The sequence below is a fragment of the Spinacia oleracea genome, chromosome 2, assembly GCF_020520425.1.
Source record: "Spinacia oleracea cultivar Varoflay chromosome 2, BTI_SOV_V1, whole genome shotgun sequence".
Classification (NCBI taxonomy): domain Eukaryota; kingdom Viridiplantae; phylum Streptophyta; class Magnoliopsida; order Caryophyllales; family Amaranthaceae; genus Spinacia; species Spinacia oleracea.
This window is the reverse complement of record NC_079488.1, coordinates 76,286,833-76,309,195: the sequence shown is the minus strand read 5'-3', so window position 1 is coordinate 76,309,195 and position 22,363 is coordinate 76,286,833. Positions and strand designations below refer to the sequence as shown.

The 22,363-nt window shown below is 41.1% G+C and overlaps 2 protein-coding genes across 2 annotated transcripts; one reads left to right on the top strand and one right to left on the bottom strand.

Moving 5' to 3' along the window:
* Window positions 1–14,170: 14,170 nt before the first annotated feature.
* Window positions 14,171–19,298, bottom strand: LOC130467547 (uncharacterized). Its single transcript, XM_056836089.1, has 2 exons — window positions 18,446–19,298; window positions 14,171–16,773 (listed from the first exon to the last, which is right to left on the bottom strand). The coding sequence occupies exon 2, from the start codon at window positions 16,088–16,090 to the stop codon at window positions 14,171–14,173; it is 1,920 nt and encodes a 639-aa protein (XP_056692067.1). The 5' UTR covers window positions 16,091–16,773; window positions 18,446–19,298.
* Window positions 18,624–22,342, top strand: LOC130467546 (uncharacterized). The gene is made up of 4 exons (XM_056836088.1): window positions 18,624–18,668; window positions 18,839–18,907; window positions 20,838–21,803; window positions 21,878–22,342. The coding sequence occupies exons 1-4, from the start codon at window positions 18,624–18,626 to the stop codon at window positions 22,340–22,342; spliced, it is 1,545 nt and encodes a 514-aa protein (XP_056692066.1).
* The last annotated feature ends 21 nt before the right edge of the window (window positions 22,343–22,363 follow it).

Below are 22,363 nucleotides of genomic sequence, written 5' to 3'. Positions count from 1 at the left end.
GCGCGTCGTGTATGATAAGTTTGTTTTTCTTTTCCTTAGTCGTTTGTTCCTTATGGTTATCCCGTTGCGTTTTGATGTTTTAGTTTCGTGTAGCAGATGCTTTGCAAGTAATAAGTATTGAATCGACCGATGTGTAAAATCATACCTGCGCTGTTTGTTCGTTGTCTCTCGCGATTTCGTTCTGAGTCGTACGTTGTTGCTTATGGATGTCGTTCGTCGTGTGTCTTGCATTCTGCAAAAGAAAACATGGGTCGCTAGGAGGATTGGCCGTTGGGGATGCCAACGGCCCTCCGATGCTTAAGTCAGTAATGGTTTTTAAACGAAAATAAAACGATAAAGAAAAATAAAGACGATGATACGATGTCTGATAGAATTGGTTACGACGAGATTTCAAAAATGGTAAAGTTTAAGATGTGTTGCGTTCCAGCTTCGGGGGACTGACTTGCCATCTTTGGTAATGAGTCTGTATGCCCCCTTTCCGACGATTTTGTCGATCAAGTACGGTCCCTCCCAAGCTGGTGCTAATTTACCTGCGTTTAATTCTTTCGTGTTTTGGAATACTTTGCGCAGTACCCAATCTCCTTCTTTGAACATTTTCACTTTGACATTTTTGTTGAAGAATTTTGCCACGATCTGTTGTTGTGACGCCATTCTTATCAACGCTGCTTCCCTGAGATCTTCTGTGTTGTCGAGGTTTTCGCTGAGTTCTACGTCATTTTGCTCCGGCGTCATGAGTCCATATCGTGCACTGGGCAACGTCACTTCAGGGGGAAGTACTGCTTCGCACCCGTAAACGAGTGAGAAGGGAGTCTGTCCTGTCGCCGTCCTAGGCGTCGTCCTGTTGGCCCATAGGATGGATGGTAGTTCTTCTGCCCATCGCCCCTTCTTGTCGTCCAACCGCTTTTTCAGCGACGCGATGATCGTTTTGTTGCTGGATTCCGCCTGTCCGTTTGCTTGGGGGTATCTGGGCGTCGATGTCTTCAGCTCGATGTTCCATGTTTTGCAGAAAGCTCTTGTTTTGTCGCTGATGAATTGTGATCCGTTGTCGCAGATAATTTCTGACGGTATTCCGAACCTGCATATTATGTTAGTCCATATGAACGAGCATACCTCTTTGTCCCTTACTTGTTGGAATGCACCTGCTTCTATCCACTTGGAAAAATAATCTGTTAGGGCTAACATGAAGACCTTTTGTCCTGGGGCGACGGGCAATTTGCCGACGATGTCCATCCCCCATTTCATGAAAGGCCACGGAGTTAGGGTTGGGTGCAAAAATTCGGATGGTTTATGTGTCATACCTGCGTGTCGTTGGCACTTGTCGCACTTGGATACGTACCTCATGGAGTCCTTAAGCATTGCTGGCCAATAGTATCCATTTCTTTTGATTCTGGTTGATAAGCTTCGTCCTCCTTCGTGTCCTCCGCATTCTCCTTCGTGGTATTGTTTCAATAGTATTTCCCATTCGATTTTTTCGGCACATCGCATCAACATTCTGTTTGCTGATCGCTTAAATAGTACGTCCTGCAAAATAACATATCGTGAAGCTTTGAAAAGTATCTTTCTGGCGTCTAGCTTGTCGTCGGGTAGAGTTTCGTGCTTTAGGTAATCGAAGATGGGTTTGGTCCAACTGTCTGTGTTTAAGGTTGATAGGACGAGGCTGGCGTCTTGTGGTATGTCTTTTTCGACGGCGGGCGACAGTAGGTGTACTAGAGGTATGGTCGAGAATGGTGATTTTCTGAGTGCGGATCCTAGGTTGGCAAGGGCGTCGGCTTGCGTGTTTAGGTCTCTTGGGACTTGTTTGATGGAGAAGGGTTTGAATTTGGAAGTTAATTCTTTTGCTTTCTCGAGATACAAGGTCATTTTTAGGTCTTTAGCTTCGTAGTCGCCGTTAATCTGGTTGACGATTAGTTGTGAGTCGCTGAAGATGTTGAGTCCGCTTGCCCCTAATTCCATAGCTAATGTCATTCCGGCGATTAGCGCCTCGTATTCTGCTTCGTTGTTAGTTGCCTTGAAATCGCAGCAGATTGCCTGTGCTATCATGTCCCCTTGTGGTGACTTCAGTACGACGCCTAAACCTGCACCACGAAAGTTAGATGAGCCGTCGACGAAGAGTGTCCATATTCCTTCTATGTTGTTGATGAGTTTGACTTCGTCGTCTGCTATCCTCTCTAAGTCGGGGCTGAAGTCTGCCACAAAATCTGCTAGGGCCTGTGATTTTACAGCCGTCCTTGGTTGATACTTGATGTCGAACCTTCCTAGTGCCATTGTCCACTTCTCCATTCGACCTGTCAGTTCTGGCCTACGCATCACAGACTTGATTGGATAGTTAGTCATCACCACTATTTGGTGAGTTTCAAAATAATGCCTTAGTTTTTTGGCTGCGGTAACGAGTGCTAAAACGAGTTTTTCGAGGGAGGAATACCTGGTCTCTGCTTCCAGTAGTGACTTACTGATGTAATAAATGGGTAGTTGTTGTGCTTCGTCTTCTTGAGCTAGGACCGCGCTGACTGCCGTCGAGCTAACGGCTAAATAGAGTTGTAAGAGTTCTCCTTCTTTTGGCTTGGATAGGAGGGGTGGCGACATCATGTATTTTTTGAGGTTTTGCAGGGCTGCTTCGTGGTCGTCGGACCAGTTAAACCCCTTGTTTTTGCGCAGGACGTCGTAAAATAATCGACACTTGTCCGACGACCGCGATATAAAACGGTTTAGTGCCGCCACTCTCCCTGTCAAGCGCTGTACCTCTTTTATGTTCCGCGGGGATTGAATGTTGATGATCGCGCGCACTTGGTCGGGGGTGGCCTCGATTCCTCGTTGGGTGACGATGTAACCTAAGAATTTTCCTGCGGACACTCCGAAAGAACATTTAGTCGGGTTAAGTTTCATACCGTACTTTTTTAGTATGTCGAAGGATTGTCGTAAGTGTTCCACGTGATCGTCAGCCTTCCTCGATTTCACCAGCATGTCGTCAATGTATACCTCCATTGTGTCTCCGAGTTGGTCTTTAAACATCTTGTTGACTAATCTTTGGTACGTCGCACCTGCATTTTTAAGACCAAAAGGCATGACTTTATAACAATAAATTCCTCTATCCGTTACAAAAGATGTTTTTTCCTGGTCGTCTGGGTGCATAAGGATTTGGTTGTATCCTGAGTAGGCGTCCATGAATGTGAGTAGCTCGTGTCCGGCTGTGGCGTCGACCAGGGCGTCGATGTGCGGCAGAGGGAATGGGTCCTTGGGGCAAGCTTTGTTGATATCTGTGAAGTCGATGCAGACTCTCCATTTTCCGTTCTTTTTGCTGACGACGACGACGTTTGCTAACCAGTCTGGATATTTGACCTCTCTGATCTTCCCTGAATCTATCAGGTTTTGGACTTCTTCGTCAATGATTTTATTCCTTTCGGGTGCGAACTTACGTCGTTTCTGTTTTACCGGTCTGAAGCTGGGGTCGACGTTGAGCTTGTGGGTGATCACGTCTGGGCTGATTCCTGTCATGTCCTCGTGCGACCAAGCGAAACAGTCCGAGTTTTCTCTTAGAAACGACACTATCTGACTTTTGATGTTGTCAGGCAGTGAGGCTCCGATCCTTACGACTTGGTCTGGCTTTGTCTGGTCTAGTACTATCTCGTCGATTTGTTGGTCGTCGGGGTCGTCCGATGTCGACCCTGGCTGTAATTGCTAGATGGGTGACTTGGATGGTTTCAGTGCTGTCTCGTAACATTTCTTCGCATCTCTTTGCTGCCCTTTGATTTCCATGACCCCCACTTGGTTGGAAACTTGATTGATTGGTGATATGTTGATGGCACTGCCTTCATTTTGTGGATCCATGGTCTGAAGGAAATAATGCCCTTGGTCCAAGTATGCATTCTATGTTAAGTCTAATAAATGCGGTTCAGTATTAATTAACAAGTTAATAATTCAGTGAGATCAAGTGAGCTGAATGCCTAGCTAGAGGCCGCTTCAGTTCAAGTGGAATTAATGATATTAATCCACAGCTTACTCTTGACTGAACCCGTAGGGTCACACAAATAGTACGTAAACGGATCAAGTATTTAATGGCATTAGATACTCCATCTATGGATATTCGGAATCGACGGATCTTGGTTTCAGTGGGAGCTGAGATCGTCACAGGCAAGAAATGAATAATCCGGAAACGATGATATTGCCGGAAACGGAAATATGGATCGTATCGGAAATATAAATATTATCCAAGTCGTAGATGTTGCCGGAAACGGAAACATGGTACGTATCGGAAAATATTATCGGAAATGGAAATATTACCAGAATCGGAAATATTGCCGGAAACGGAAATATTGTCAGAATCGGAAATATTATCGGAATCGGAAAATAATTCCGGAAACGGAAATATTAAATATTTGTTCGAAACAGAAATTGATTCCGGAATCGGAAATATTAAATATTGTTCGTATCGGAAATGAATTCCGGAACCGGGAATTTAATCGGAATCGTATCGTACGAATTAGCATCGGACGAGGCCTGCCGGACGAAGGCCCAGCACGAAGTCGGGCCATCACCCAGCAAGCCAAACGCGCGCCCAGCCAAGGCAGCGCCCAGGCCCACCGCAAGGCAGGCCCAGCGCGCGCCAAGGCCATGGGCCTCGCTGCATGGGCTGCTGCTCGCACGCACGCATGGGCGGCCCTCGTGGCTGCCGTGTGTGTGTGTGAGTTTGTGTTCATGCACGATTCCTAAAACTATTAGAATTAGTATATGATTAAATTCCTATTCCTAAAAGGATAAATTAATTAATTAGAGTTCTTATAGGATTCTAAGTTTAATTAATTCGTATCCTACTAGGATTCCAATTCCCTTTCCATAACTCTATAAATACGTGCCTAGGGTCACATATTTTAAAGAGATTAATTCAAGTATTCAAAGTGAGTTTTGAGAGAAAAATTCAGTCATATTTCTTACCTAAGAGTGCCGAAAATTCTAGTACCTTAAGGGCGATTCTAGTTGGTCAATCTTAAGGCGGATCCGGACGTGCTGTGGACTATCTGCGGAGGGACGACACTTGGAGTCCTAAAGACTTGTTCTTGTTCGGTTCGGGCGCAGCTAGGGAAGGCACGCAACAAAGAGTATGCATCTAAATTATGCTATATGATTATGTGTAAATAATATGTATTCCTGGGTTAATGGTTGTTTCCGCATGATTTATGTAATATCATATGTATCATAACCTAACAGTGGTATCAAGAGCCCCTTATTATTTTCATAATCTAAATTGCATGAACATGGTTAAATATTACAAATTTGCAAGAATTAAAAGGGGTGATTAATTTTCGTAATTGCTAATTAATTGCAAATTGCGTTTATTTAATTATACGTACGCAGTTTTTCGGCAGTTTCTTCGTTACTCATCCAAATCAAGTGATTTTTGTGTCAATTCCGCATGTAAAAGGCATTCTAAAATTTTGACAAAATTAATATTTTTCTGCCGAACCCAGAATTCTCAAATTCGAAGCCTAACTATGACTTTTCGAAGGTTTTAGTTTTTCGAATGCAAAATTTCGTAAATTTAAGATGTTAAATTAAATATTTGCGATTCTTGTTGATAAATCTTGAATTTTTTATTGACCTACTGTATATGTTTAACAAGTTTGAATGCCTAGCCTTGTTAATTATGCAATCTAATTTGTAATTATGATTAATTTGTTGAAAATTAGAATAATTTAGAATTAATTTGATTTTCATAATTAATTATAATTTAATTAGAAACCTATGATTAAAAACCACCATAAAAATTGTAAATTTATGATAAATTTTAAATTTTTATGACCTAGGCTTGAATCCATAATAATCGGAAATCAATTGAATAATAAATTTTCGATTTTTCGCCCTAAAATTATGAAATTAATATTATTTATTAATTTGTCATTAATTTTAAATATAAATTTTAAATTTTTTATGCGATTCGTTCATATAACTTGCACGCACAAAGCAATGGACGCTTCGTGTTACCCTTAAGAGGTGTTGTATAGTGCGGGCATGCGACGACGAGCAAGGGAGCTCGTCGCCCGTGCGGCACGAATGCAATGAGCAAGGCATGGTGCACAAGCACAAGGCAGCAGCCCTGCCTTGTGTCGTGGGCCACGAGCTATGGACGTATGGGCATGGGCGAAAGGCAAGCCATGGCAGTCGCGTGTGGGCAGCAAGCGAGCTGCGCCACAACGCGCACTGCCTCGCGCAAGCGCGCGCAGCGAGCGCAAGCTCGCGTGCCACGAGCGCTGCGCCCAGCGTTGAACGCGCGCAATTGCTCGCGCACAGCGAGCGATGGCTCGCGCGCACAGCGAGCGATGGCTCGCGCGCGCAGCGAGCGCTGGCGAGCGCGCACAGCGAGCGATGGCTCGCGTGCGTCGAGCGCTGGCGCGCGCGCAGCGAGCACCATAGCGTGCGATGGCTTGCGATGGAAGATGCAGCAGCTATGCGACGAGCGCATGGGCTGCGCGCACATGGCCAGCGATGGCTGTGTGCGTGCGGCCCATGGGCGTGCAATGCATAGGGTGTTTGCGTTGCGATTAGATCGTTTTGAATGTTTAATTTGAAATTTTTCAGTTTACGTAATTTTAATTAATTTTAAAATTAATAAATTAAATTATTTTCTTGGATTTTAATTTTGAATATTGTAATTATAATAAATTTATTTATTCTAATTATTTTACTAAAATTAAAATCATGAATTAATTTAAATACGACTGAAATTAAATTAAACTTTTTGGATTCAATTATAAATTTATATGAGCTTTAAATTTTAATTAAATTTGTATGTTTCCGGTTAGACTTGAAATACATTTTTATGTTTAAAATTAGTAAAGCATATGAATTTATTGGTTTAAGTGGGAGCCCTTTTAGTCATAAAACTCTTGATTAGGTCTACAAATCCTTAAGGTTAAAACAACTTGATTAGAATTAATAAGGACTGAATAATTGGTAGATTATTGGTGCCCTTGATTAATTGCTGCAAATGTTTACGTGATGCATAATGTGTTTTACTAACCAGCTATGTGGGCCATTCATGATAATGAATGGGTGAATGGTATATATTGTATATGTACTGTTTTGCAGGTTATGAAGTGACTAGTATGGCCCAAATAGGATAGAAAATATGGTCTGCGTACCATTAATTTGAATGTAATTGGTCTAAAGTACCAAAGTTGTTTTTCAAATTCAAATATGGTCTGCGTACCATCAAATAGTTGTAATTAGTTTTAATTATAGCTTATCCTATTTGAAGAAAATGGTGCCTTCCACGGAGATTTTCAAGACGGACTTTGAAGTCAAAGCTTCAAGATGAAGTCGGGCCATACTAGATCACATTTATCTTATGCATGCTTTAAGTTATTTATTGCTTTAAATATGTCTTAATTATGCATAAGATTGTGGCTTGATTATGTTGCATGATTAAGGATTTTAGTTCACTTAAAATCTAACCAACATAGTAAGAGCCTTAAGTTCCAAACTTAAAAATTGAGTTAAAAGGTGCCATGCCAAAATATACACTTGCTTGGATATCCTTTACATCAATCTAGTAATAGTTTTCGCTCAGCGAGGTGTTACTTATTGGTCCTAAAGGGGCAAGGTACATAAATAATTGTGAGTACATGTTAGTTTTGGTGAAACTCAACGATATAAGTAAGGAGTCCTTTTATGTCGTGGAAAAATCGATAGGTTTACCTAATAAGATCTTAGACGTACCTATCAACCAAGAATAGTTTCTAGACTATTAGCAAAAGGCTTTTGCTTACCTAAGATGTTTTAGGATTAAGTCGACAAACTGTGCTTAGTTCTTCAATGATTTTAGGATCTTGGAATCATTTTATTCACACCTGCCGGAACACATAACTTGAATAAAATGCTTAATAAACATTGAATTATGCATGTATGCTAGAATTTAAGTTTATTAAGAGAAACTGTGAATGGTTATTTATTTGTTTATTCTTTTCAATTGTAGTTTTTAATATGGCAAACAACAATTCATTCAACATTCGATCAATTCTCGAAAAGGAGAAGTTGAACGGGAAAAACTTCCTTGACTGGCAAAGGAACTTGCAAATAGTTCTTATGCAGGAAGAAAAGGAGTATGTCCTAGATGAGGCGATGCCCGAAGCTGCAGGCGACGGGGTCACTCAGGCAGCCCTCAATCGTTGGATTGATGCCAACAAGGATGTGAAATGTCTAATGCTCGCCACCATGAGTGCGGATCTGCAGAAAACGTTCATCAACTCAGATGCTTTCAAAATCATCAGTGAGTTGAAGAACATGTTCCAAGATCTGGCTCGAGTCGAAAGATTCGAGACTCATAGGCAAATTCTTGAGACCAAGCTTAAGAAGGGCGAGCCCGTAAGTCCACATGCTCTCAAAATGATTGGACTCATTGAGAATATGAGTCGGCTGGATCAGCAATTTTCTCAGGAAATGGCTATAGACACCATCCTCCATTCTCTTCATAGCGGGTATGATCAGTTCAAACTGAACTACAGTATGAATAGTCTGGACAAAACGCTCACTGAGCTTCACGGTATGCTGAAGACCGCTGAAAAGACGCTCAAAATTGATAAGCAGGATGTGCTTATGGTGCGTGGGGGCAAGTTCAAGAAATCTGGAAAGAAGAGGAATGCTAAGAAAGGTGGCAACAAGGCCAGCCCAACTAAGCAAACTGGCGCCAAATCTGTAAAGAGGAAGGTCAGTCAACCCACTTCTGAATCCGAATGCTTCTACTGCAAGAAGAAGGGGCATTGGAAGAGAGATTGCTTGAAGCTAAAGGAAGATCAGAAGAACGGAACAGTCGTTCCATCTTCAGGTATTTTCGTTATAGACTGTATACTTGCTAATTCAACTTCTTGGGTATTAGATACAGGTTGTGGCTCACACTTATGTTCTAATCCACAGGGACTAAGAAGAAGTAGAAAGTTAAGCAAGGGTGAAGTCGACCTACGAGTGGGAAATGGAGCACGGATTGCTGCATTAGCTGTAGGAACTTACTATTTGTCGTTGCCCTCCGGGCTAGTTTTGGAACTGGAAGATTGTTTCCATGTTCCAAGTCTTACTAAAAACATCATTTCAGTTTCTTGCTTAGATGCTAAGGGATTTTCCTTTTTAATAAAAGACAATAGTTGTTCGTTTTATTTTAAAGAGATGTTTTATGGATCTGCTAGATTAGTCAATGGACTTTATTTATTAGATCACGACAAACAAGTATATAACATAAATACCAAAAGGGCCAAAAAGGATGATTCAGATCTCACCTATCTGTGGCATTGTCGATTAGGCCATATAAACTTGAAACGCTTAGAAAGACTTCAAAAGGAAGGAATTCTAGAACCATTTGACTTAGAGGATTATGGTAAATGCGAATCATGTTTACTTGGAAAAATGACAAAGCAACCTTTCTCTAAAGTTGGAGAAAGAGCAAATGAACTATTGGGTTTAATCCATACAGATGTATGTGGACCAATGAGTACAAATGCTAGAGGTGGTTTCAGCTACTTTATCACTTTCACTGATGACTTCAGTAGGTATGGTTATGTCTACCTAATGAAGCATAAGTCTGAATCCTTTGACAAATTCAAGGAATTTCAGAGTGAAGTAGAGAATCAATTAGGCAAGAAGATTAAGGCACTGCGGTCTGATAGAGGCGGTGAATATCTGAGCTATGAATTTGATGACCATCTGAAAGAATGTGGAATTCTATCAGAATTGACTCCTCCTGGAACACCACAATGGAACGATGTGTAGGAACGGAGGAACAGAACCTTGCTAGACATGGTCATGTCAATGATGGGTCAGGCCGAACTTCCATTAGAATTTTGGGGACATGCACTAAATACAGCTGCACTCACTATAAATAGAGCTCCGTCTAAAGCTGTCGAAAAGACTCCATACGAATTATGGTTTGGAAAGCCTCCAAATGTGTCTTTTCTTAAGATTTGGGGATGTGAAGTATACGTCAAACGATTAATTTCAGACAAACTTCATCCAAAATCTGACAAATGTATCCTTGTGGGCTATCCAAAGGAAACAAAGGGGTATTACTTCTACAATACATCTGAGAACAAAGTGTTTGTTGCTCGAGATGGTGTCTTTTTGGAGAAAGATCACATTTCCAAAATGACAAGTGGGAGAAAAGTAGACCTCGAAGAAATTCGAGTCGAACAACAAACTCTAGAGAATGCTCAAGATGACATTCAGGATGAAACTCAGAGATCTTTAGAAGAATCTGGTGAGAATCATGGTCAATCTAGAAATGTTACCCCGCGTAGATCGCAAAGATATAGATCTCAACCGGAAAGGTACTTCGGTATTTTGACGAACGAGAGCTATGACGTTCTATTACTTGAAAGTGATGAACCTGCGACTTACAAACAAGCTATGACGAGCCCTAGCTCCAAGCAGTGGCAAGAAGCCATGCAATCTGAATTAGACTCCATGTCTGAAAACCAAGTATGGGATTTGGTCGATTTGCCAGATGGCTACCAAGCCATTGGAAGCAAATGGGTTTTCAAACTGAAAAAGGACAAGGATGGGAAACTTGAAGTTTTCAAAGCTAGATTGGTTGCAAAAGGTTACAGGCAAGTCCACGGTGTGGATTACGATGAAACCTTTTCACCAGTTGCAATGCTAAAGTCTATTCGGATAATGTTAGCAATCGCTGCATATTACGATTACGAAATATGGCAGATGGATGTCAAAACTGCTTTCTTAAACGGCGTTTTAACAGAAACTGTGTTTATGACACGGCCTGAAGGTTTTGAGGATCCAAAGAATGCTAAAAAGGTATGCAAGCTAAAGAAATCAATCTACGGATTGAAGCAGGCATCCAGGAGCTGGAATATACGTTTTGATGAAGCAGTCAGTGACTTTGGTTTTATCAAGAACGCGGACGAATCTTGTGTATACAAGAAGGTCAGTGGGAGCAAAATTGCTTTCCTAGTATTATATGTCGACGACATATTACTTATCGGAAATGACATTCCTATGTTGAACTCTGTCAAGATTTGGCTTGGGAAATGTTTTTCGATGAAAGATCTAGGAGAAGCACAGTACATATTGGGCATCAAGATTTACAGAGATAGATCTAAAAAGATGATTGGACTTAGTCAAAGCACTTATATCAATAAGGTGCTTGATAGGTTCAAGATGGCGGACTCCAAGCGAGGCTACCTACCCATGTCTCATGGAATGACTCTAAGCAAGACTCAATGCCCAAAAACACTTGATGAGCGTAGACGAATGAATGGGATTCCATATGCATCATTGATTGGTTCAATAATGTATGCTATGATATGTACACGCCCGGATGTTGCGTACGCACTCAGTGCTACGAGCAGATACCAGTCAGACCCAGGAGAGGCGCATTGGACTGCTGCCAAGAACATTCTGAAGTACCTGAAAAGGCACAAAGATGACTTCCTGGTCTATGGTGGAGAAGATGAATTAATTGTTAAAGGCTATACGGACGCAAGTTTCCAAACCGACAAAGATGATTTCAGATCACAGTCTGGGTTTGTCTTCTGCCTCAACGGAGGAGCAGTAAGCTGGAAAAGTGCTAAGCAAAGCACCATTGCGGATTCTACAACTGAAGTGGAGTACATTGCTGCACATGAAGCAGCAAAGGAAGCTATATGGCTAAGGAAGTTCATAGGTGAACTTGGTGTAGTCCCCTCCATTAAAGGACCAATAGCCCTGTATTGTGACAATAACGGAGCTATTGCACAGGCAAAAGAGCCTAGACACCACCAGAGAGTCAAGCATGTACTTCGTAGATTTCACCTTCTACGAGAGTTCGTTGAAAGAAAAGAAGTCGAGATAAGCAAGATTGGAACTGATGACAACATATCAGATCCATTAACTAAACCTCTGCCGCAGGCGAAGCACAACTCGCACACTGCAGCTATGGGAATCAAGCATATTGGAGAATGGCTTTGATGTCTCTGTTTAATGTTTTAAAGCTTTAGAGTTTAAATCTTTGTAAAACATTATTGGTTAATCATTCACAATAAATGAAAAGAATTCATTTTTCCATTTAATTTGTGGTTTATTAAATGATGAGTCCCTTCAATTTGACGATATATTCAAGATAGACTGTCAGGACCAGTCCTGTGACTAAGAAATGTCTATCAAGTGAACTTGAATGTCAAAGATTGAAAATGGTCCCTAGTCGGAGTTTTCTATAAAATTGGACGCATAGAAAACGTTAGACGATTAGAATGCAAGATGACTAGTAGTTCTGTTTCTTGAACTATGTGGACATGGCAATGTCATAATCATTTGCAAAGATACTTACTTTGGGAAGACTAGTATCGGATAAGACCTATGAAACTTTACTGTAAGAGATGAAAATCAGTCATAAGTAAATTTCATTAAATTATTAGACACTAAATCCTCAATACCTGAGTGATTTGAGATTACTTGTTTGAGAACTGGTTGCTTTGACGTTGACCAACCGTCGCACCGTAAAAGGAGGCTATAAAGGCAACGCTCAGGTAATCACCTATCAAACGAAGTCTAATCTCAAGATCACAAGATTGGGATTGTCCTCCCATAAATCGGGATGAGATGCTTAAAAGTTGTACAAGGCCACTCGGAGAGCTAGAAACTGTGAAATGCATGGCCGTGCTCGGATGAATCATAGGCTATGATTATCTGTTTATTTGATCAGTTGAACTCTGAAACCGAGGAACACCTCTGGACATAATAAGGATGACAACTCTTACCTTATGTTCAAGAGCAAGCATCGAGCGACAAAGGAATTAGGAAATGCACACTTGTCCCTAAGGACAAGTGGGAGACTGAAGGAAATAATGCCCTTGGTCCAAGTATGCATTCTATGTTAAGTCTAATAAATGCGGTTCAGTATTAATTAACAAGTTAATAATTCAGTGAGATCAAGTGAGCTGAATGCCTAGCTAGAGGCCGCTTCAGTTCAAGTGGAATTAATGATATTAATCCACAGCTTACTCTTGACTGAACCCGTAGGGTCACACAAATAGTACGTAAACGGATCAAGTATTTAATGGCATTAGATACTCCATCTATGGATATTCGGAATCGACGGATCTTGGTTTCAGTGGGAGCTGAGATCGTCACAGGCAAGAAATGAATAATCCGGAAACGATGATATTGCCGGAAACGGAAATATGGATCGTATCGGAAATATAAATATTATCCAAGTCTTAGATGTTGCCGGAAACGGAAACATGGTACGTATCGGAATATATTATCGGAAATGAAAATATTACCAGAATCGGAAATATTGCCGGAAACGGAAATATTGTCAGAATCGGAAATATTATCGGAATCGGAAAATAATTCCGGAAACGGAAATATTAAATATTTGTTCGAAACGGAAATTGATTCCGGAATCGGAAATATTAAATATTGTTCGTATCGGAAATGAATTCCGGAACCGGGAATTTAATCGGAATCGTATCGTACGAATTAGCATCGGACGAGGCCTGCCGGACGAAGGCTCAGCACGAAGTCGGGCCATCGCCCAGCAAGCCAAACGCGCGCCCAGCCAAGGCAGCGCCCAGGCCCACCGCAAGGCAGGCCCAGCGCGCGCCAAGGCCATGGGCCTCGCTGCGTGGGCTGCTGCTCGCACGCACGCATGGGCGGCCCTCGTGGCTGCCGTGTGTGTGTGTGAGTTTGTGTTCATGCACGATTCCTAAAACTATTAGAATTAGTATATGATTAAATTCCTATTCCTAAAAGGATAAATTAATTAATTAGAGTTCTTATAGGATTCTAAGTTTAATTAATTCGTATCCTACTAGGATTCCAATTCCCTTTCCATAACTCTATAAATACGTGCCTAGGGTCACATATTTTAAAGAGATTAATTCAAGTATTCAAAGTGAGTTTTGAGAGAAAAATTCAGTCATATTTCTTACCTAAGAGTGCCGAAAATTCTAGTACCTTAAGGGCGATTCTAGTTGGTCAATCTTAAGGCGGATCCGGACGTGCTGTGGACTATCTACGGAGGGACGAAACTTGGAGTCCTAAAGACTTGTTCTTGTTCGGTTCGGGAGCAGCTAGGGAAGGCACGCAACAAAGAGTATGCATCTAAATTATGCTATATGATTATGTGTAAATAATATGTATTCCTGGGTTAATGGTTGTTTCCGCATGATTTATGTAATATCATATGTATCATAACCTAACATGGTCGTCCTAGGATGACGTTGTACGCTGATGGACAATCGACGACGTTGAACTTGGTCATCATGTTGACGCCTTCTGCGTATGTAGGCAGCGATATCTCTCCTACCGTCCGTAGTGCTTCTCCACTGAACCCTACCAGAACTGTTGATCTCCTTACTATGTTTTTCTCTTCTAATCCCATTTCTTGTAGTGCTTCCAAGAACAGTACGTTGGCTGAGCTTCCGTTGTCGACCAGTATCCTTTTGATCAATGCGTTCCCTATTGGGAGCGATATTACCAACCCGTCGTGGTGCTCCCGCTGTGTATCTACAGAATCTGAATCGTCGAAAGTGATAGCCATTGCGGTCAGGGACCTGTGTAGTGCGACCTCGTCTTCGGTTTGTCCCTCTTCTACGGTCTCAGATTCTCCCCTGTTAATTTTTTTAGCTGCAGAAGAGGTTAGTCCACAAATATCTGAACCACCGGAAATAACATTTACCACTTTATTGAATGGTGGTGGGTCTGGTCGCTCGCTGCTTGTCGCTGGGCCGGGCAGGGTGGTTTGCTCTTTGGAAAATGTTTCTTTTCCCTTGTCGCTCAACAGTTCCTTTAGATGCCCCCGTTTCAGGAGGTATGCGACCTCCTTTCTGAGGGAGATGCACTCCTCGGTTGTGTGTCCGTTGTCGCGGTGGAAGTCGCACCATTTGCTCATGTCCTTCATGGAGTCCGGTCTGTCGTTCTTCCGGGGCCATCTGACTGTTCCACCTACATTTTGAAGGGCGTTCACCACACCTCCAATGTCGACGTTGAAGCCGTAGTCGGAGATGTTAGGGTGTTCGACCCGCTCGTTCCTGTAAACATTGTTAGTATCATAATACTGATTGACACTTTGTACCTGGTTTTGCCGAACATATGGTTGGTGTCGCCAATTGTTGTTCCTTGGGGTGTACGATCTTCTGTCCCTGCTGCCCCCTATCGATCGTTGAGATGCTGTTCGGATAACCTCGTCGTCTTCGATTCGCATCTGGGCGGTGGCCCTTGATCGCACCTCTTCGAAAGTTGCACAGGGGTATTTGGTTATTTCCCGGTATAGCTCCGAATTGGGGATGAGGCCTCTCTTGAACGCCTCAATAGCAGTCCTGACATCACAATTTTTTATACCAATTTTTTCACAATTAAAACGGTTAAAATAATCGCGTACCGACTCGGTTGGCCCTTGAACCAACCGATAGAGATCACTGGTTTGTTTTTCTAACTGGCGACTGCTGGCGAATTGTTGGTAGAAGGCGTTGATGAGATCGGACAAACAGGAGATGGATCTGGGAGGGACGTTCGTGAGCCATTCCAAAGCTGCTCCATCAAGGGTGCCGCCGAATGATTTGCACATAACAGGTTCCACTAGGTCGTGCGGAATCCCGATCTGCCACATGCGCTGCTTGTAGAAGTTGACGTGCCTATAGGGGTCGGATGTCCCGTCGTACAGGGTGGTCCAGGTTGGGAGCCGGAGTGTGTGCGGAACTGTCACTCTAGCGATCGCTTCGCAGAACGGCGACGCGGCATACCCGTCGGTCGGCTCGGTCTCCACTGGTGTAGGTGCCCCGGGGAACCTGGTCATCAACTTCATCAGGCGGGAATAGTGTTTCGTCATGCGTGCATCCATCTTGTTCAGGCGTTGGGTCACCGGATCGGGGGCTTCTTTGTCTTCTTCCTCACGGGTTTCCTCCTCATCGTCGGTCACATCTTCAAAGTCATCGGGCATCTCGAACGTTAGCTTTTTTGGCTTCCCACCTTTGTAGCGGGACTGGTGCTTGTTGCTCTTTACAGATTCGAGCTCTTTCTGGAGGGTTTCATTGGATGCCCTCTCTTGGGCTAGCTCGGCTTGGGCTTTCTCGTAAGCCGCTTTCATCTCTGCGATCGTCATCTCTCCAGTAGTCATGGTGAAAGGGGTGCTTTTGTGTAAAACCTAGTTAATGTCCCCACAGACGGCGCCAAACTGTTTATGCCAAAATTCGTATGGGGGCGACTTTCGGCTAGGGTCGACACTAACTAAGCAAAGAATCAACGACACAAATAAAGAGACACGACACAGAGGAGTGTTGACGCGGAAAACCCAGGAATAAGGTAAAAAACCGCGGATAGCTATGAGGCTATCAATCCACTAAGTATTCTATGTGATTGTTTATGCTCTTCTTTTTGAGAATCGATATTAAAAATCTAAAGTACAATAATGAATGCTGAAATAGTTTATAGCTTAAGAGTTTGAGTGCTTGAGTGAACGTGCTTTGCTTGTCATTATCTTCGTCCTTTTATAGGATATTCTCAACGGTCTAATCGGTTGAGAAAATCCCACAAAGATAGGAGTATCTTTGTCACACGTCTCTTCAGTCTTCAACCGCCTCCGCGCTTCTCGCGTATGTCTTGGACTCGTTCTTGCTAGCTTGACGGCGCTGCCTATCATGGGCTTTAGGTTAACTTATCTTTATCAACCCGTTTCTTGAGGACGCGTCTCAGTTGCCTGTACTTTGTCGCCTATCCTTCGTCGTTTATACCTCGTCGCACGATGCTACGTCGGACGTATCTCCCTGGAGCTGTGTTTACCTGCGACACGACAGGACCTGGCTGACACGACATGATCAAACGTTAGAACGGTTATGTCGTTAGTCCAAAAAGTGGGATAACACATCCCATCTAACACAATTGATACTTAATATTAAAATGCAAAGCTCTATTTATATTCACAATTCCTAACCACAAATCCAACTAATACCTCAAAAATCCAACTAATACCTCTCGTTTAAAAGTGTCATGTGGATAACCATATTCAAAACCTCAAATCCTAATATTCAGTATTATTTGGGCACATCTGTTTGCGAATAAATGAATACAATCAACTCATAATACACCAAATTGGGGGAAAATGTCATCATACACTACACAATACATTTTAAAATGAAACAAATAAACAACTGTTAAGATATAATATAGGAGATATTATATTGTGAATATTCTGTAGAGTCCTAAATATGGTATGTTACCTAATATGAGTCCTACATATGGTATGTTACCTAATATGTAATCTAGGGTTTAGGTAATGAGTTGTACTATATATATACGTGTGTTATTAATGAGAAGGATACGAGATTACACAATATTTGACATGGTATCAAGAGCTTAGGGAAATCCTACGACCCGTCTACAAAAAAAAAAAAAAAAAATTATCCCCTGCCGGTGGGTTAGAAAAATAAATCCACCGGCGGGATTCGTAATTAATATAATAATTCCGCTGCAAATTGGTAGAAGATGAGGTTGGTGTTGGAGAAAAGACTCGTACTTGGAATCGCGTCCAATTCGAGTATTCATATTGAGATAATTGGTGACTTCGAAAAGAATGGCGTTCTCATCAAGAGAAAAAAAAAAAAAAAAAAAGTGCAGGTTCGAAAAGAATGGCGTTCTTGCTCGATTTTTTTTTATTGAAGAATGGTGTTTCCAATCGCAATGTTCGTGAAACTGCCGTTACGATTGAGGGAGGGAGTTAAGGATAACGTATTTATCCTAGAGGATAGAATATCATATGAGATAGAGTTATGTTATATGATATGAGTGATACTGAGGGAGTGTCGTCACCTACGGGTGATACTGAGGGAGTGTTGTCGCATACAGGTGACAATGAGGACGTGTCGTTGACTAGTGGCGTCGACGAAGGGGTGTCGTCGCCTGTGAGGGAGGAACAACAACATTATACACCCAGTCGAGTGGAATCAGACGTCGTCTCAGCAACGACACCTGTCGATGAGACGACGTGTAGTGATGAGAGTGAGACAAGGCAGTCATCAGCCCGTCGTATGTGTCGACGAAGGTTCAGTTAGCAGATATCGTCACTAAAGCGTTGAGAAAGAAGCAACTTGAGTTTTTTTTTGAACAAGATGGGCATTTGAGATCTTCATGCTCCACCTTGAGGGGGATGTTAAGATATAATATAGGAGATATTATATTGTGAATATTCTGTAGAGTCCTAAATATGGTATGTTACCTAATATGAGTCCTACATATGGTATGTTACCTAATATGTAATCTAGGGTTTAGGTAATGAGTTGTACTATATATATATATACGTGTGTTATTAATGAGAAGGATACGAGATTACACAATATTTGACAACAACCCAACAATCATAAATCTCAAAGAAGTAGAAATCTATACCCATTAACAAAAAATACAAGAATTCTAAAGTTAAAATTGAAACAACTAAACCAATTAAAAACAGGCACAAAGAAAAGATACAGAAGAATACCTGTTTGCAGGTCACAGTCATATCATACTTAGGGCGTAACTAACTGTGTTAAATAGAGTTAGGATAGGATCAAGAGATAGGGAGTTGGAATGTCAATAACCATTTTCGCAAACTAACCGTAACCGATATTTGACATTCTTTAAGAAATTATTAATGTTTGGGGGAAATCAATTTGTAAATGGAGGTTATTAAAGTTAGGGAGAAGATGGTGGGATCGAATTTGGTGAGATATGAGTTTGATTCTAGGTCGACGTCCAATTGAAGGTTTTTGCAAGGGATTACTTGGAGTGAAACTCAAGAGTAGCTAATTATAAATGAAGCTGGAATCGGAGACGATTGATATTCAAGGCTTGTGTTTAGTAACAGAAATTGCTAATGAATTTGAATTGAAAGGTGATTAATGGAGAGGAGGATGAATCGGATATGAACTTAAATGGCGAAGATGAAAGGTTGTGGGAGACGGTAATGGCGGTGGTTACTTTTCTTTTTCTCTTCCGTTCACATTTCTTCTACTTTCTATTTTTTTTTTTTTTTTTGTGGCAATCTTGTACAGTACTACAATTTGGAAAACATTTGAGGAGTGACGTGGACTCAATTGCACTTTTAGATTTTTGGCTTCTTGATTGTAATAACACCAAACGTCACGTGGGAATGTAGGATAGCAGGGTGGTTTTTCCATCTTTTTTTTTTCTCTATTTATTTTCCTAATTTCCTGCTTGTTTATTTTGGTAGATGAGCCACGTGGCGTTTTTTTTTGGTTTGAGAAGGTAGACATGTGTCATTGTAATGATAGTGGTTATGTTTTTTAAATACTAGGTATTGATGTGTTAAGGCAAAGTAGTGTCAGGCACCAATCTTGTTTCACACGCATGTCAAATATAGTAAGGGTGCCCCATGAGACAGGTCATAAGTGTAAAACTGTTGATGTTAATATGGAAAAGATAACTAATTAAATTTGATTAAAGGTATAGTTAATAATAGTTGAATATAATTATTTGATCATATTGATTAACTATTTGATTAAAAGTATAGCCATTTTGTAAGAAATTGGTTTCATACATAAGACCGTCATATTACCTTCGTTTTAAAATGATCTTTACACTTTCCGTTTTAGTTCGTTTTATAATGTTCTTTACACTTTGCTTTATTTTTGGACATGAAAATTTAACCTTACCCTTCTTACCCCACAATATTTACATTTTTCCACTCACTTTCTCTTACTTCATTCATTTTTTCTTACACTCACGTATTTTTTTACACATTTCTCTTACTTTACCCATATTTATTACGAAGTACTTCATTCGATTCTTTATTGTTGCAACATATCCCTCTACACGGTATTTAAGAAAGTGGTACTTGAGTGGGGCCACAACCACTTTAGTCACATTACTTACTTCATCTTAGGTGTAAAATTGTAACTTTGGGTAAAAAAATGTTTCCATTTTAGGTGTGTTGCAACTATTGTGAAATTTCCATTTGGCAAATTTGTCAAAAATCACCTTTTAAAATATATATTTTGCGAGAAACCACCTTATAAAAATAAACTTGTGAGAAGAAACCCCATTTTTAACCTTTTTTTTTTGCGAGAGACCACCTTTAGCCGTTTTCCGATGGTTAACTTGAATTTCCGAAATTTTCAAGGATATTGATACATAAATCATACTTTTCCTTAGAACAAGTGCTTCTTCAGGCTCATTTTTTTAGGATCTTGGTCCATAATCCATGCTTTTCCTTAACCTGGTAGAGATGATTTCGCCAATACCTTCTGATGCTCAATCTTTAAGTAGCCTGAATTTACCATAACGTTACAAAATGCTAAGGAGAGTTGACCTTCATATAAAGGCGTAGAACATTCTATATACTCATTGATAATATCTTAGACAACTGAACTATTTTAGCTAGGTTTTGTGCCATTTCGGGGCAACAACTGAACTTACAGAAATCATTTGTAAAGTTTAGCCCGAATACATCTACGGACGATCAAGGTAGGTACAAGGACATTTTAAGAATGCCACAAACAACTCAGTTTGAACCACATTTGGGCGTCCCTATAGACGTCATGGGGAAACGTTCTACTCATTTCAATTTCTTGATTGATAAATTAGCAAAACTTTTAACATCCTGGAATGTGGTTCCCTTATCACAACAACAAAAACTTATTTTGATCAACTCGATGGTGGTTTCAATGGTGGCTCATGTGCTAAACTGCTTGGAAATACCGTTAGGGATCGCAAATAAATTAGATTCCATGATCGCTGCTTTCTTTTGGGCTAAGCAAGGTTTGGCAGGAATGCACTAGGTGCGAAAAGAAATTCTACACTTGCCTAAAGGTATGGGAGGCTTAGGCATTCGAGGTATATCTAGTTACAACTCATCTTTTTTTATGAAACAGGCATGGAGGTTGCATCGAAATTCACAACTCCTCCTTTCAAAGATTTATCATGCAAAAGACAATTCTGCTCTGTCTCTAGGAAGAACAACTAAAATAAAGGCTGGGACCTCTTGGGGATTTCGTGGTATTCGGAAGGCAGAAAACACTCTTTTACAAGGTTGCGCATGGAAAATTGGGTCTGGATGCAATGTTTTCGCAGGTAGAGACAAATGGATGAATGGTCGAGTTCCTGTTTTCTCATCCCATGTGTGTTTGAGAGATGCTCAAAATTGGAAAGTATCCGCGTTTATAAACCAACAAACTTTTCAATGGGATGCGGTCAAGGTATGGGAGAATTTTGAAAGCACCGATGCTCGTGCTATTCTATCAACAGAGTTACCTGGAAATCGAAAAGATGATTACCTAATTTGGCCAAGGCATAAATCTGGTAATTACACTGTTAAATCTGGTTACGCATATCTACAAGATTTAAACAAGGAAGATACAAATGTGAACTTTCTGCAATTGAATCAAGCTTTCTACAAACAACTTTGGGCTTTTAAAATTCCTCCCAATTGGAAAATTTTTATTTGGAAAATTATGCTTCGGAGTCTTGTAGTAAAAGTAAATTTACTTTCTAGAGGAATACAAATCGATGTGGGGTGCCTAATTTGTGGGGATCAGGAAGAAGATGACCAACATGTGTTTCGTTGGTGTTCGATAGCAAGACAGGTTTGGATGTGTGGATTTCTAGGAATCCACTCTACTTTCAAAGAGAATCTTTCCCTCCAAGAATGGATTCTCTACTATATCCGATTTTTTATAATCTCGGATGGTCAACAAGGGGACAGACTCCCATATTTTTTCAGTACTCTTTGGGCATTATGGATCTCTAGAAACCATAAAGTGTTCCGGGGACAGAATCCCACAGTACATGCAGTTTTAGCTCAGGTAGAAGACGTAATGACTCAATACCGGGTTTTACTGGTACTCAAATATCAAGTATGGATTTACATTCATCACAACAACACTGTTCTACTTATCCTTCGGGATTTCTCAAGATTGACATTGGTCAAGGTAATGAGGGTTCAATAACATATCACCTACAAGTTGATGCAGCATGGCAGAAAAATAGTCACCGTGCTGGAATGGGCTGGTTTTTGTCGTCAACTACAGTTGTAGTGAATGGAGAAAAAGAAGGCAATGATTGGGGTATGGCAAGCTCGGCGTCCCATGCAGAAGCGAAGGCTTGTTTACAAGGAATAGATTGGGCTATTTCACATTCTATTGACTCAATTTGCATTTTTACAGATTCTGCTACTTTAGTTACAAACTTGCAGAATTTTGGGACCCCAGACTATCAACAAGAATGGACGCTTTCGAGCATTCTCCATAAAGGTAAGAACTTCAGCAGATGCATCATTCACAAGGTTGATCGAGATCGAGTTCAACAGGCTCATAACTTGGCGCAAGCAGCAATTCAACTGGGAATTCGTGTGGCGCAACAGCCTTTGGAGCCAGATTAGATTAATTTTTATGTTGTTTTT

Bases quoted from the DNA above. Each gene is read 5' to 3' on its own strand.
- LOC130467547 (XM_056836089.1), bottom strand. From the start codon at position 16,090: ATGACTACTGGAGAGATGACGATCGCAGAGATGAAAGCGGCTTACGAG.
- LOC130467546 (XM_056836088.1), top strand. From the start codon at position 18,624: ATGGAGGTTATTAAAGTTAGGGAGAAGATGGTGGGATCGAATTTG. The intron at 18,908-20,837 runs GTAATGGCGGTG...TTTATGAAACAG, and splicing joins ATGAAAGGTTGTGGGAGACG to GCATGGAGGTTGCATCGAAA. The intron at 21,804-21,877 runs GTACTCAAATAT...GGATTTCTCAAG, and splicing joins CTCAATACCGGGTTTTACTG to ATTGACATTGGTCAAGGTAA.